The sequence below is a fragment of the Hyperoodon ampullatus genome (assembly GCF_949752795.1).
Source record: "Hyperoodon ampullatus genome assembly, chromosome: 8".
Classification (NCBI taxonomy): Eukaryota; Metazoa; Chordata; class Mammalia; order Artiodactyla; family Ziphiidae; genus Hyperoodon; species Hyperoodon ampullatus.
In genome coordinates, this window is record NC_136921.1 from 39,576,281 (window position 1) to 39,590,105 (window position 13,825).

General features: G+C 35.6%; 1 protein-coding gene across 1 annotated transcript in view; it reads left to right on the forward strand.

Annotated features, from left to right (window-relative positions):
• GTF3C3 (general transcription factor IIIC subunit 3) overlaps positions 1–13,198 on the forward strand; it is a gene marked incomplete at both ends in the record, with an annotated part of 29,089 nt that extends 15,891 nt beyond the window's left edge. The window contains 8 exons of the mRNA XM_079709774.1: positions 1,476–1,678; positions 2,024–2,125; positions 2,781–2,916; positions 4,723–4,960; positions 5,539–5,729; positions 9,672–9,796; positions 11,533–11,685; positions 13,076–13,198. Of these exons, the coding sequence (XP_079565900.1) occupies positions 1,476–1,678; positions 2,024–2,125; positions 2,781–2,916; positions 4,723–4,960; positions 5,539–5,729; positions 9,672–9,796; positions 11,533–11,685; positions 13,076–13,198 (1,271 nt within the window). The remainder of the gene's footprint in view (positions 1–1,475; positions 1,679–2,023; positions 2,126–2,780; positions 2,917–4,722; positions 4,961–5,538; positions 5,730–9,671; positions 9,797–11,532; positions 11,686–13,075) is intronic.
• Between the last annotated feature and the right edge of the window lie 627 nt (positions 13,199–13,825).

Below are 13,825 nucleotides of genomic sequence, written 5' to 3' on the forward strand. Positions count from 1 at the left end.
GTGAACGTGAATACAAATGTAATATACCATCATAAAAAGTTACAGTATTTGTAGGTTTTGAATTTTAAAGACATGAGCCGGGAATTGAAGTTTTTATTGCCTTCCATAAGGCTGTGGTATTTATACTGCTCCTGTTACTAACAGTAGACATTTTAAAATCCTCTTTAATTATGATCATGATACTGATAAATGCTTTTTCCATGTTGAGCCTGTGTAGTTTGAGATGAGTGGAAGGTAAAACCTCAGAATCATCTAAAAATCATAAAGAAATTTGGAACAGTAGATAAGAAAGGTCATTAGAGGAATTTAATGCTTGTAACATAATCACAAAATATCTTTTAAAGTGAGAAGTGAAAAATAATGAGAAATTCCATCACGATGATCCATCCACATTTAGTAGTCTTCCATTATTACCAAAGTTTAACCTAAAGATAGTGATCAGGAGATATATGAGAAAACTGAGATTTGAGAAAACAATTGGAGGCAAAATACCATCTTATAGGAGATCATTGCAGTGAAAAGGAAAGAGGTGAAAGGGCTTAGATTAGTGAGTGCTGTGGCTATTAGGGTGGAAAGAAGAAATGCTTACCAGGAATTCATCTTCAAGTTCAAATGATAGGACTTAATGATTGATTGGCATAAAGTGTGAGGAATAAGGCCCAGTAGCCTCACTTCTGAGAAAATCATCCTGAGGAAATAATTGAGTGAGGTGAGGGGAGGTGGTTTATATTGGAGATCACAAAACTCAGGAGCCTGGCACGTAACAAAAGTGAATAAAGTAGGTAAGTGAGAGGCCCAGGGCAGGGTGAGAACTGGAGACACCCATTTAAAGGGTGCTGCTGTTTCTCAGCATGGCTGATGCACCAAGTGGGAATGAAGGGACTCGCTGTTGCCAAATCCAGATTTTTCAAAAGAATCCAGTAACTTGGATTTCATAAAAAATCCTAGCTTTTAAGAATGTAGACAATGCACTGTTTTTAACAGCACTGTGGCCTAACAAAGCATATCTGTAGGTTAAACTGGGCTGCCAATTTGTGAACTCTGGCTTATATACATGAAGATATTTACTGTGGTGTTGTTTATTAGAGTAAAAATTTGGCAATAACCTAAATGTCAAATAATATGGTTAAGTAAATAAGCAATTTAATTGAGTATTATATTCAGTCAGAATGCCAATGAAGGCATGGGAAAATGTTGAAAGCATAATAGTAAGTGAATAAAGCAGAATACCAAATTGAGTGTGTGTGTGTAATATACATACATATATATATATATATATATATACTGATTACATCCTTGTAGCATAGATAGAGATTAGAAGGGATAATTGTTTTAAAGTACTGGAAATATGCATATATTTCTTTCTTGTTATAATTTTTTTGTATTGCTATAATTTCTTTTAAAATAGAGAAATAATTTTGACTCGCTTACATATCTGTAGTTCATATTAATGCTTTATTTTAACATCATTTTAGAATGCTTAAAGGCCTTAGGCTATATGGAGCGTGCTGCCGAAAGCTATAGCAAAGTGGTTGATCTGGCCCCCCTCCATTTGGATGCAAGAATTTCACTTTCCACCCTTCAGCAGCAGCTGGGCCGTCCTGAGAAAGCTCTGGAAGCTCTGGAACCAATGTATGATCCAGATACTTTAGCACAAGATGCAAACGCAGCACAGCAGGTAGGCCATGTAACATAGAAAGAAGTTTTTCTTGGTGGATTATGTTTTAAAACTTTCTCCTCGGTTAAGGATGTCCCTACAGCTTATATCCAAGTTTTATTTTAGTGTATTAAATTCAGTGTTCTTGAAAAAGTGATTTTGAGTCTTAAGTTACAGCAACTTAACATTATAATTGTTAATGTTATAATTTATAGTTTCTAAAACATTGGATTTTAATTATTGTGAGAGATCATAAAGCAAACGTTCTTAAGGTTTGGTTTCTAAGGCAAAATTTTTCTATGCAAACAAAACAATTTACAACAAAGGAATCTTGTCACACTTATTATCATGTGCTTATTTACTTAGGAACTGAAGTTGCTGCTTCAACGTTCTACTCTATTGTTTTCACAAGGCAAAATGTATGGTTATGTGGATACCTTGCTTACCATGTTAGCCATGCTTTTAAGGGTAGGTAATGATCTTTCTTTATTTTAGCCTTGTTGACTTTTTAAATGTTTAGAATTTGGTTTAAACATAGATTACAGCCATTTTGTAACTCTCTTTTACTCTGTTAAACTCAAACTTTTTAAAGTGAAAGTCAGATAAAAGAAGACTTAGAGATTAATGGTATATAATTGAAAGTTCTACATGATAGTGTAAACTTTACTATAGATTGTACAATAAAATCTTTGCTAGTACATATTTAGAAAAATGAGACCATCATGGTATCAGTTATTGGCTCTGTAGACACTGCTATGTGCCAAAATTGTTCACTTTGCAAAAATGTTTTCCGGATATGACATCCTTTCTGAGTCTGCCTTTTTTGCAGCGAGGTGGCTCTGTGTGTGTGTGTGTGTGTGTGTGTGTGTGTGTGTGTGTGTGTTATAAGCTTAATATGAATTGCTTTCTTTTTCCTTACTAAGGTGAGTAGTATGACCCAGATTCCTTTGTTAAGGAAAAAATAAGTCTATTCATTCTGTTCTAGGCGTTTATATGCACAATGCCTGGTGTTTTTTTTGCCTTACTAAAGAAGCTTTCAGGCACACCTGTGACACTTATTTCCCATAGATTTTCTCTAAAAAATTATGTGACTAAAAAATCTCAATTATCATCTTTAATTCAGGTAGCAATGAATAGAGCCCAAGTCTGTTTGATATCTAGTTCCAAATCTGGAGAGAGGCATCTCTACCTTATTAAAGTGTCAAGAGACAAAATATCAGACAACAATGACCAAGAGTCAGCAAATTGTGATGCAAAAGGTAATTACCTTCATTTGCTTTATTGCACAAAACTTGGCTGAGTTGGAAAAAAAACTCATGAAGTAATACTTGACAATAATCTAATTGAAAATATACCTTTTTTGAATAAAATAATATTTTCTAATCTAGATCCCTCAGGTAAAATAAACTCTTTTGGTGTTTTTTAAAAAAGAAAGAAAGGCTGTATGTAAATACTTCCGTTTTAAAAAATTAAAAGGCAGGCATCTGCTTAGATCCTTCTCTGAAAAAACTAAAACAATCTTTTAATTTTGACTTTTTAAGAGGAAAATATACCCTGTTTTAAGAAATTTGTGATGATTAGATGATAATACAGATTGCTTTATTTGTCTAGTCACTTCAATTACATATATTCCATTCTCTGTTAAACTTATTTTTGACAAATGTAGCAAGTCATAAAAAGTCTGAAAATAAGTTGCTTTGACCCAATCTCAAGTCATGTGACTTTGCAAGCCATCTATTTTTAGCTGAAAAAGGATCAAGTATGTTGGGTGAGGTTATTAGAGAACTTTGGAAGAGACCTAGGCTATAAACTAGAGATATCAATCTGGCAGAAAATTTTTTCATTGTTAATCAGGTCCACAGATACTAATTAAATCATTGTTTACTGACATGGCAGTGTGCAACGGACAGGGTTTTAGAATCCAGAAGAGCTGAATCTCTGTTAAGCACAATATAAGGACATAAGCAAGATGTCACGGGGGAAGAGAGTCAGAGGATAGGAGTGTGGGCTCAACTGCTCACAATCTAGCCTCAGAGCCCTGCCATCTCTCCAGTTTATTGATTCTGGGCTTAGCCCAGTGGCTTCTGCCTCTGCACACATTATTTTGGACTGTATTTCCTTAACATATGTTTCTCTGTATCTGATCCTGGCTGTTTTCTCTTTCAGTATTTCCTCATTTCAGGTCCATTGTTGGTTTTTCTTAAGCTCATAAGGTTTTTGTTTTGTCAGTTAGTTTCATCATGGTGGGGATCACATTACACCAGTGCATCATGGTAGGATTATCTACGGCTCTTTATGTTACATGAATCTTTGTACTGATTTTTTTCACTCAACATTTTCTCATGTTCTGTTCTCTTTGTAGCTGTTATATTTAAGGAGTGTGTAATATTCCATTGGATAGCAGTTCCATAATTTAATCATTTCCGTATTATTTTTTGATTATATGGTTGCTTTTGATAATTTTCTTTTCTAAATAATACCATAGTGAGCATCCTCATGCCTATAGATTTATCCATATTTCTGACTAGTTGTTCAGGATAGATTCCCAGGAAGAGAATTACTGGATCAAAGACAGTAAAAAAATTTTATGGCTTTTGGTATTTTTCAAGGGCTATAAAGGGAGGTTTCTTACAGACAACTAAGGAAGAGAAGATTTGTTAAGTATGAATTTGAAGTCCTTTGCTTAGCAAATATTTGAATGCCTTGTAGGTGCAGAATCCCATATCTGACCTCAATCATGGAAAGCACATTCGCCCTGGAGGAGCATATATTCTAGCTAGCACTGAGAAACACAAATGAAGTAGCTGGACTTTACAATCAGAAATGAGAATTACCTAGGACTGCAGGTTGTTAGGCAGGCAGAGCAGAGGGGGGTCATGTTGAGGGAGTGGAAACAAGCAGTTCCCTCCTTCTCATCATTGTCAGAAGAATGTTGGCAAGAATTCAGTCCCATAGAGCCATGGTTATGAAATTTAACCGTAAAATTGGTCATGTGAATTTTCTTTCTAATACTCCTATTTCTGGAAGTGCAGTGTCCTAACTGATTTTCATTGGTCTCATTTTAGCAATATTTGCTGTACTCACGAGTGTTTTGGCAAAAGATGACTGGTGGAACCTTCTTTTGAAGGCCATATACTCCTTATGTGACCTATCCCGATTTCAGGAGGCTGAGTTACTTGTGGATTCTTCATTGGAATATTACTCATTTTATGAGGACAGGCCAAAACGCAAAGAGCTAGAATACTTTGGTCTCTCTGCTGCAATTCTGGACAAAAATTTCAGAAAGGCATATAACTATATCAGGTGATTTTCCAATAACTTATTTTAATTAGATTCTTTGATGGAGCATGTATATTTACTTTGACATAGTTTCTCATGTCCAAGATTTAATAAGCTGTTTTATTTTAACTCTTGTCACTTACAGATTAATTTGTTCATTGATGATTCTCAGAAGCAGTATATGAGAGCATGCATTCCCATTTACTTAACCTTTTGTGCCTCAGTCTCCCCATTTATTGTGATAAAACAGGCATCATAATATTACCACCTTATAGGATTACTGTGAGAGTTAAGTGAGTTGTTTTATGTAACGCCTTTTAACAATGTCTGATATACATTATTATTACGCAGTGTTCATTGTTCTGCAGCTATGAGAGTGGGCTGGGAGAGAAAAGGTGAAACTTAAACCTCTTGATTCTGTTTTGTGGTTAAAAAGTTTTGTTGAAAAGCAGAAACAAGATGTAGAAGCACTACATCCCCCTTGTTGGGGGCGGTGCATTTCAGTGTTGGTGGGACAGCACTGAAAGTTTTCAGTGTTAAAAATCAGGAAGATTTTTCTTTTTACATTATTTTTTACCCTCACCCTCTTTCTGCAATTTTAGGATAATGGTAATGGAAAATGTCAATAAACCCCAGCTCTGGAACATTTTCAATCAAGTTACCATGCATTCCCAAGATGTACGACATCACCGCTTTTGTCTCCGTTTAATGCTGAAAAACCCAGATAATCATGCCCTGTGTGTCTTGAATGGACACAATGCATTCGTATCTGGTAGTTTTAAGCATGCACTTGGTGAGTGTCCTGGCATATGACTTTGTCTCCTTCCCTCTGCCTTGGTTTCTTTATCTCTGAAATGGAGATAATAATTGGACCTACCTTGTAGATTATTGTGGAAATTAAATGAGTTAATATAAAGTACTTAAAATAATGCCTGGCACATATAGTAAGTGGCTATAAGTGTTCTCAGTAATTATAATAATTAATATTTATTTTTCTTATGATGCTTTGGTTTCAAAAGGTTAAAGTAGGTCTTTAAAGTAGGACTTTTTTTTTAATGGTTTTTAAAATTAATTAATTAATTAATTAATTAATTTTGGCTGCGTTGGGTCTTTGTTGCTGCATGCGGGCTTTCTCTAGTTGCAGCAAACGGGGGCTACTCTTCATTGCGGTGCATGGGCTTCTCATTGCAGTGGCTTCTCTTTGTTGTGGAGCACAGGCTTCAGTAGTTGTGGCACACAGGCTTAGTTGCTCTGCGGCACGTGGGATCTTCCCGGACCAGGACTCAAACCTGTGTCCCCTGCATTGGCAGGTGGATTCTGAACCACTGTGCCACCAGGGAAGTCCGAAAGTAGGACTTTAAAGCTCAACAACTCTCCCTGCTGAGGCTTGTTCGTTCTCAAAATAATTTTCATTAATTATGGATGCTTTGCTACCTGATTCTAATTTGCTATAGTAACAAAGAGGAACTTAAGATTTGCTGATGGTTCATTCCTTTAGGACTGCCGAACCTTTTTGGCACCAGGGACCAGTTTCATAGAAGACAATTTTTCCACGGACCAGGGGTGGGGAGGGGTGGAGGGGGATGGGGGTGGGGATGGTTTGGGGATGATTCCAGTGCATTACATTTATTGTGCACTTTATTTCTATCATTATTACATTGTGATGTATAATGAAATAATTATACAAATCACCATAATGCAGAATCAGTGGGAACCCTGAGCTTGTTTTTGCTTGCCACTCACTGATAGAGTTTTGATATGAGTCTGCATCAGTTGATTTATTATGGTCTCTGTGTAGTCAAACCTCTCTGCTAATGATAATCAGTATTTGAAGCCGTTCCCCAGCACTAGCATCACTACCTCAGCTCCACCTCAGATCATCAGCGATTATGTTCTCATAATGAGCATGCAACCTAGACCCCTCGCATGCACAGTTCACAGTAGGGTTCGTGCTCCTATGAGAATCTAACGCTGCCACTGATTTGACAGGAGACGGAGCTCAGGCAGCAATGGGAGCGATGGGGAGTGGCTGTAAATACAGATGAAGCTTCACTTGCTCGCCTGCCGCTCACCTCCTGCTGTGTGGCCTGGGTCCTAACGGGCCATGGATGGGTTGGGGATGCCTGCTTTAGGAGACAAGTCTTTGGTTTTTTTGCCTTTATTTATTTATTTACTTACTTATTTACGTATACATAGATCTCTTCTTTTTCAAATTTTTTTCCCATTTAGGTTATTACAGAATATTTTTTTAATATTTCTTTGTTTTATTTATTTATTTTTCTTTTTAATTTTTTTGGCTGCATTCGGTCTTAGTTGCGGCACACAGGCTCTGCGTTGTGGTGTGCGGGCTTCTCTCTAGTTGTGGTGCATAGGCTCCAGGGCATGTGGGCTCTGTAGTTTGTGGCACACAGCCTCTCTCGTTGAGGTGAGCAAGCTCAGTGGTTGTGGTGCATGGGCTTATTTGCCCCACAGCATGTGTGGGATCTTAGTTCCCTGACCAGGGATTGAACCCACGTTCCCTGCATTGGAAGGCAGATTCCTTACCACTGGACCACCAGGACGGTCCCCTATTACAGAATATTGAGTAGAGTTCCCTGTGCTATACAGTAGGTCCATGTTGGGTATCTATTTCAAATATAGTAGTGTGTATATGTCAAGTCTCAATTTCTGCTTTGGTAACCATAAGTTTGTTTTCGAAGTCTGTGAGTCTGTTTCTGTTTTGTAAATACATTCATTTGTATCTTTTTTTTTTAGATTCCACATATAAGCAATATCATATGATATTTGTCTTTCTGTGTCTGACTGACTTAGTATGATAATCTCTAGGTCCATCCATGTTGCTGCAAATGGCATTATTTCATTCTTTTTAAAGGCTGAGTAATATTCCATTGATATGTACCACATCTTTATCCATTCATCTGTCAATAGACATTCAGGTTGCTTCCGTGTCTTGGCTATTGTAAACAGCGCTGCAATGAACATTAGGGTGCGTGTATCTTTCCAAACATGGTTTTCTCCAGATATGTGCCGAGGAGTGGGATTGCTGGATCATATGGTAGTTCTATTTTTAGTTTTTTAAGGAATCTACATATTGTTCTACATAGTGGCTGCACCAATTTACATTCCCACCAACAGTGTAGGAGGGTTCCCTTTTCTCCACACCCTCTTCAGCATTTATTGTTTGTAGACTTTTTTGATGATGGCCATTCTGACTGGTGGGAGACAAGTCTTTATATTAAGATTTATTTACATAGCTCTTACTAATTCTAATTAAACTCAGGGAAAATTTAATCATTTATAGGAAATTTCTGTAATAAGGAATCAGGAGCAAACAAGTAGAAAAATACCTAACCAAAAGTTTAGGTGAGACATGTATCTCCTGCTGCCTGAAAGTTAGTGTTGCCAAGTTCACTTCTGAATATACTGTGATTTTGGCTGTTTAATACTTTCATGTTTCTTAGTGTATGGCTGCTATTTTTATAGTTGTTCAGCCAGTAATCTTGAACATCAGACACTGAAACTTTCCTTCATTGTGTATGCTTTTTTGGAATTGTTAGTTTAATATTAAGAAAATATAAAATAGAGATTTTATTTTCCTATATTTAGAAACTTTTACACTACACAAAAATAGGAAGTCCAAATGGCAGGCTACCATCTGTGCTGCTAAAGAGATTTTACAGTGCTGTTCCTTCTGGAATAGAAGTTTTCTTATCTATATGATAAGTTAGAGATCATACCTTTATAAGAAAAATTTGCTTAAATTCCTCTATCTCGTACAGTTAGGCATTTGATATGAGACAATTATATATATAGAATACATGGAATTCACAGAACCATGAATTCTTATTTTATTATTAGATACATTTAGCTCTTCTCAGGAAAAACAAAGTAGTTGCTTCATTTGGGAAAATAAAACCCATAACCTAAAAAACAAAAAAAACTATGTTTCTTTTTCTCACCTCCATGATCCATCACATTTGAATTTATAAGATAGGTCTCAATTAATTTTATGAAAGAATTCACCAAAAGACACATTCCCCCATTGGCTTTTAAAAAGATTTAAGGTCATAAGATATATTTATGATCACAGTTGATACATTGTTTATTTTGGAAGTACTATTCTACGTGGAAATGTCTTAACTGTACCTTTAAAAAGTTACTTTTATACTCATATTTAATCTTCATGGTCAGGATATGTTCATGGGTAAATCCTAATTTTGTTATATGTTATATATTATTTTAAAATTCAAATTAATATGCACCTGGTTGATAATTTTTATTTATTTATTTTTGCCTGTGTTGGGTCTTCGTTGCTGCGCGCAGGCTTTCTCTAGTTGCGACAAGTGGGAGCTGCTCTTCATTGCAGTGTGCGGGCTTCTTATTGCGGTGGCTTCTCTTTGTTGTTGAGCATGGGATCTAGGCGTGCAGGCTTCAGTAGTTGCGGCTCATGGGGTCTAGAGCACAGGCTCAGTAGTTATGGCGCACGGGCCTAGTTCTCTGCCACATGCCGGATCTACCCATACCAGGGCTCGAATCCGTGTCCCCTGCATTGGCAGGCAGATTCTTAACCACTGTGCCACCAGGGGAGTCACTGGTTGATATTTTAGAACGTACTCCTTGCATATGTTAAAGTAACAGTAACGTTTGTTTACCTTAAAATATATTAGAGTAAGTGTTGAAGAAATAAGGAACTATGTTTTGGTCTCACCATCTGACATCACTGTTCATTTTTCAGGACAGTATGTGCAGGCCTTTCGCACCCATCCCCATGAACCTCTCTATAGCCTCTGTATAGGCCTAACCTTTATTCACATGGCATCTCAGAAGTATGTATTAAAGAGACATGCTCTTATTGTGCAGGTAATTCATTTGGATTCCTCATTACTTGATTTTATGTTCTTTAAAAATGAATATACTTAATGCTTTTGTTACTCTGCTTCAAAAGTAGTACCTGCTTAGAGCACATGTTGGGAGTACCCAACACCTATCCCTATGTTCAGCACTCATGGACCAACATCTAGGGGTACTCCTGGCTAAGACTTATGCAACCATGTAGAAAAGGGTGTGCAGCCAGATCATAAACGAAGAAGACACAGGCAGAATCTTAAGGAACCCTGTGCAGACTTCCTTATATTCTGGAGCCTTAGAGGCTTCCAGTCTTCTAGGTCCTTAAGATTTTTTAATTAATTTAAAAAATATAATAATATATACATACAATAATGTATGAATACGTGCCTGTGTGACTGTTTCCTTACATCATCACCACAATTTGCTCTTTTAAAGTCTTCTTAGTTCGTAAAGCAGTTTGAAATTACCTTTTTGTTTTCTTGTTTACTTTTTTACATAGCTTGTCTCCTCTAGTAAAAATATGAACTCCAAGAGATCAGAGATCTTATCTGTCTTGTTCACCCCTGTATCCTCAACACTTTTGCTTCTATTTCAGTTTTTATGTTTATATATTTGATGCATGTATATACCTATTTTTTAAGTAGTTAGTAAAGGAAAGAAAATGTTCTCTCTCAGATTTTTGTCTTTAAATTTCTCATTTTTAAATAAGAAGATAAGATATTTCTGAGATTGTCTGCTGTTACTTAACAGAGAACCGTGTTTTTCAGTGGAGTAGAGGTCATATTCATGTACTCAAATGGGTTCATTTATTGTGCAGAAAGTATGATTTGTTTACTGAGCATAATTTTTATTCCTAGAATGCATTAATTCTAAGGAATTCCTTAATTTTTATTATTAATTTATGAAGGAAAATTTGTGACCGTTTATTACATAGCAGATCACCCAGGAAATTGCATTTTATTTTCTGTATGTACAAATTAGTTGACTTACTCTTAACTCAGGTAATATATTTATTTAATTACTTACATCAGATACTTGCACCTTGCAACTTGAAACTTTCCGTGCGTGATAAAAGTTGAAGCTGCATTAAGGGAGAAAGTGAATATAAGAAGAAGTGAAGAAGCAAGTTGCTTTTTGGACACTGACACACAGGGAGCCTGCATCATTACAGTTAGGCTCTGAAATAATCAGTTTCTCCATAAAACTATTGAGTCAGAAGTTTTCAGAGGGAAAAAAAAAACAAGTTTTTTAAGGTTAAGTGGTTATTAAGGTTCTGAGAGGTATATAAAAGGTACCATTTACCCAGAAAGGTTAGATATGTTCAAGTGAGTTTGCTCATGAGGATGAAACTTTCTGAATTGTCATTATAAGGGCTTGGATTTTATATTTTGGTCAAGCTTTTAGACATGTATCTCAAACCTAAAATTTTACTGGCCTCTAATGCCACAAAAGCCAACTTGAAACCATAAAAATATATATTCTGTGTGCTTATAGATTACAGACTTTTAACAGCTAGTTGTAACATTTGGCTTTGTTTTCTATGAATTCTTTTGTCTTTAGTTTAAAAAAATCTCTCTTTTACATCTTCAGAAGAGATACTGACTATATTGTGATATGACACTACACCACAGGCATATATTCTTTTAGGGTGGCACTGTCTTTCTGAAAAAAATGTTTGTATTCCTGTACCTGGCACATACAGTCAAATGAGTGAACTATTGAATTATTTATCTTTTTCTTTTTGGTAGGGCTTTTCCTTTCTTAATCGATACCTCAGTCTACGTGGGCCTTGCCAGGAATCATTCTACAATTTGGGCCGTGGCCTTCACCAACTGGGGCTGATTCACCTTGCAATCCACTATTATCAGAAGGCCCTGGAGCTCCCTCCATTCATGGTAGAGGTATTGTATGATTTACTCTAAAAACTGAGGAGTCACCTCATTTCATCTATAGATAAGTGCAGTTAGCTCAATGGAGTCCAGACAGTGAAATTAATTGTAGCTCGTATATTAAAATATATTTCCCCTTATTGAATGCACTTATTTAATTATGTTCAGCAACAAGTAATTCTTTGATATCCTGGCCTTAATGACCTGATCAGCAACGATGTGACCATATATGACTTCTGGTTATGACCATTTCAGTTATCCTAAGATAGCCCCTGTGGTTAACAGGTGTGAGATGGTAGACAGGAAGCCTGAATATTGAGTAATATAGCCATTATTCATTTCCAAGTTCAAAAGTGTAACTAACATACTTCTTTATAAAAATGAAAGACCAATATCAATGCAGTTTTGTTTAAGATAATGTAATGTAGGGTGAAGTGTTGCCAATACTATGATAGTCTGTGTTTAAAGCCTGATTTTTAATTTCTGAAGGAAAGTATGTTTTCACTGTGAATTGTTTTAAGCTGTGCTCATAATCCCCCCATTCCCTCACAACTGTTTTCTATTACCCTTGTTCAACTTTAGCCATTAAGCAAATGATACATATTCTTATAGTTATGCTGATGAAATACATATACTTTTGTGTTCTTTATTTCATAAGTACTTTATGTATTGCTCCTTAAGCTTTATAGGTATCATTTTTCATTGTTGCAGATGTTTTTTCAGTTGACTACAAAATTTTGCATGGGGAAGATTAGGAACATAGATCTAATCTATTCCACTGAGTTCATTGCTTTGTTATTTAAGTAGAAAAAAAGGTAATAACACTCATAGGGTAATCATTATAATCAATTTGGTGTATGCCCTCCTAGACCTATTCTTTATATGCCTTTCTGTTATATAGTACAGGTGTTCTTTTCCCATCTGGTCATTTGTGTTATGATTTTTTTTTTTGCATACAGAAGTTTTACATTTTTTATAAAGTCATACCAATCTTTCTCTTCATAGTTTCTACTTTTGCTGTTATACTTAGAAGGGCCTTTCCTACCCAAGATTATATTATTGTGTTTTTCAACTGTATTTTTCTTTTATGGTTTCACTTTTTTACTCTTAAATCCTAATTCATCTACAGTTCATTCTGCCATGTCTTCTGGATGAGACTTTTTTCTTTAACTTATTGGTTACACATTTTAAAATATTTGATGATACAGTTACTGTAACAATTAACTGAATCAGCATTACCTGATAAAAATTTAAATCCACGGTATATGTCTAGTTTTATAATTTTTTTTAGTAATATGAATTTTAATAGTTTTTTGAACACTTAAAAAACTATTTATTTGCCATAAAATTGTCCTGGTTGTCAGTTTGAAATATAACTCATTCATATATTTTTTCCCCCTAGGGTATGGAAGTTGACCAGTTAGACTTACGAAGAGATATTGCCTACAATTTGTCTCTCATATATCAGAACAGCGGGAATATTGGAATGGCTCAGAAGCTTTTGTATACTTATTGTTCTATATAAAGCCCCTCAGCTGGGAAAGCAGCTTGGGCAGCTGCTGTGCATGGACCAGTATTTTCTGTCTCAGGGCTTATTATTAACCCAAAAATGGACATGATAATTTCAGAATTATCTGTGTATTTCATTTTTAATATATGATAATGATTTTTGGTAGATATGCAAAATTATCATTCCTGCAAGAATTTTATATTGGTCTGTCATTTTTCCTTACCATTTTTGGTAAGTTGTCCCCCAAACTGAAATGGACAGTATTAGCCATTGAACCAGCATAGTGTTGAATACACTATTTTTTTCACTCCATTTATTCATTTGTGTATTTAATACTGTATATTAAACACCTACTATGTACCAGGCACTGTGATAGGTGTTTGGAATACAGTAGTAAGAAAGATATTACCTCTCATTACAGTTCTTTAAATACAGACCTTGAGCATATATTTATTTGAAAGAAATGTTTGCTACATTTCTACATATATCATTGTTGTCAGTCATCCATTTCTTAGTGCCCTGTTACCATTGCCATTAGTTTTTCAAATACACGGAAAAGGAGGTTGCTTAGTAGGGGAAAGACAGATTGGGACTCTCATGTCAGCACAATTATGTAATTCACTTAGTTCCTTGCAAACTTAT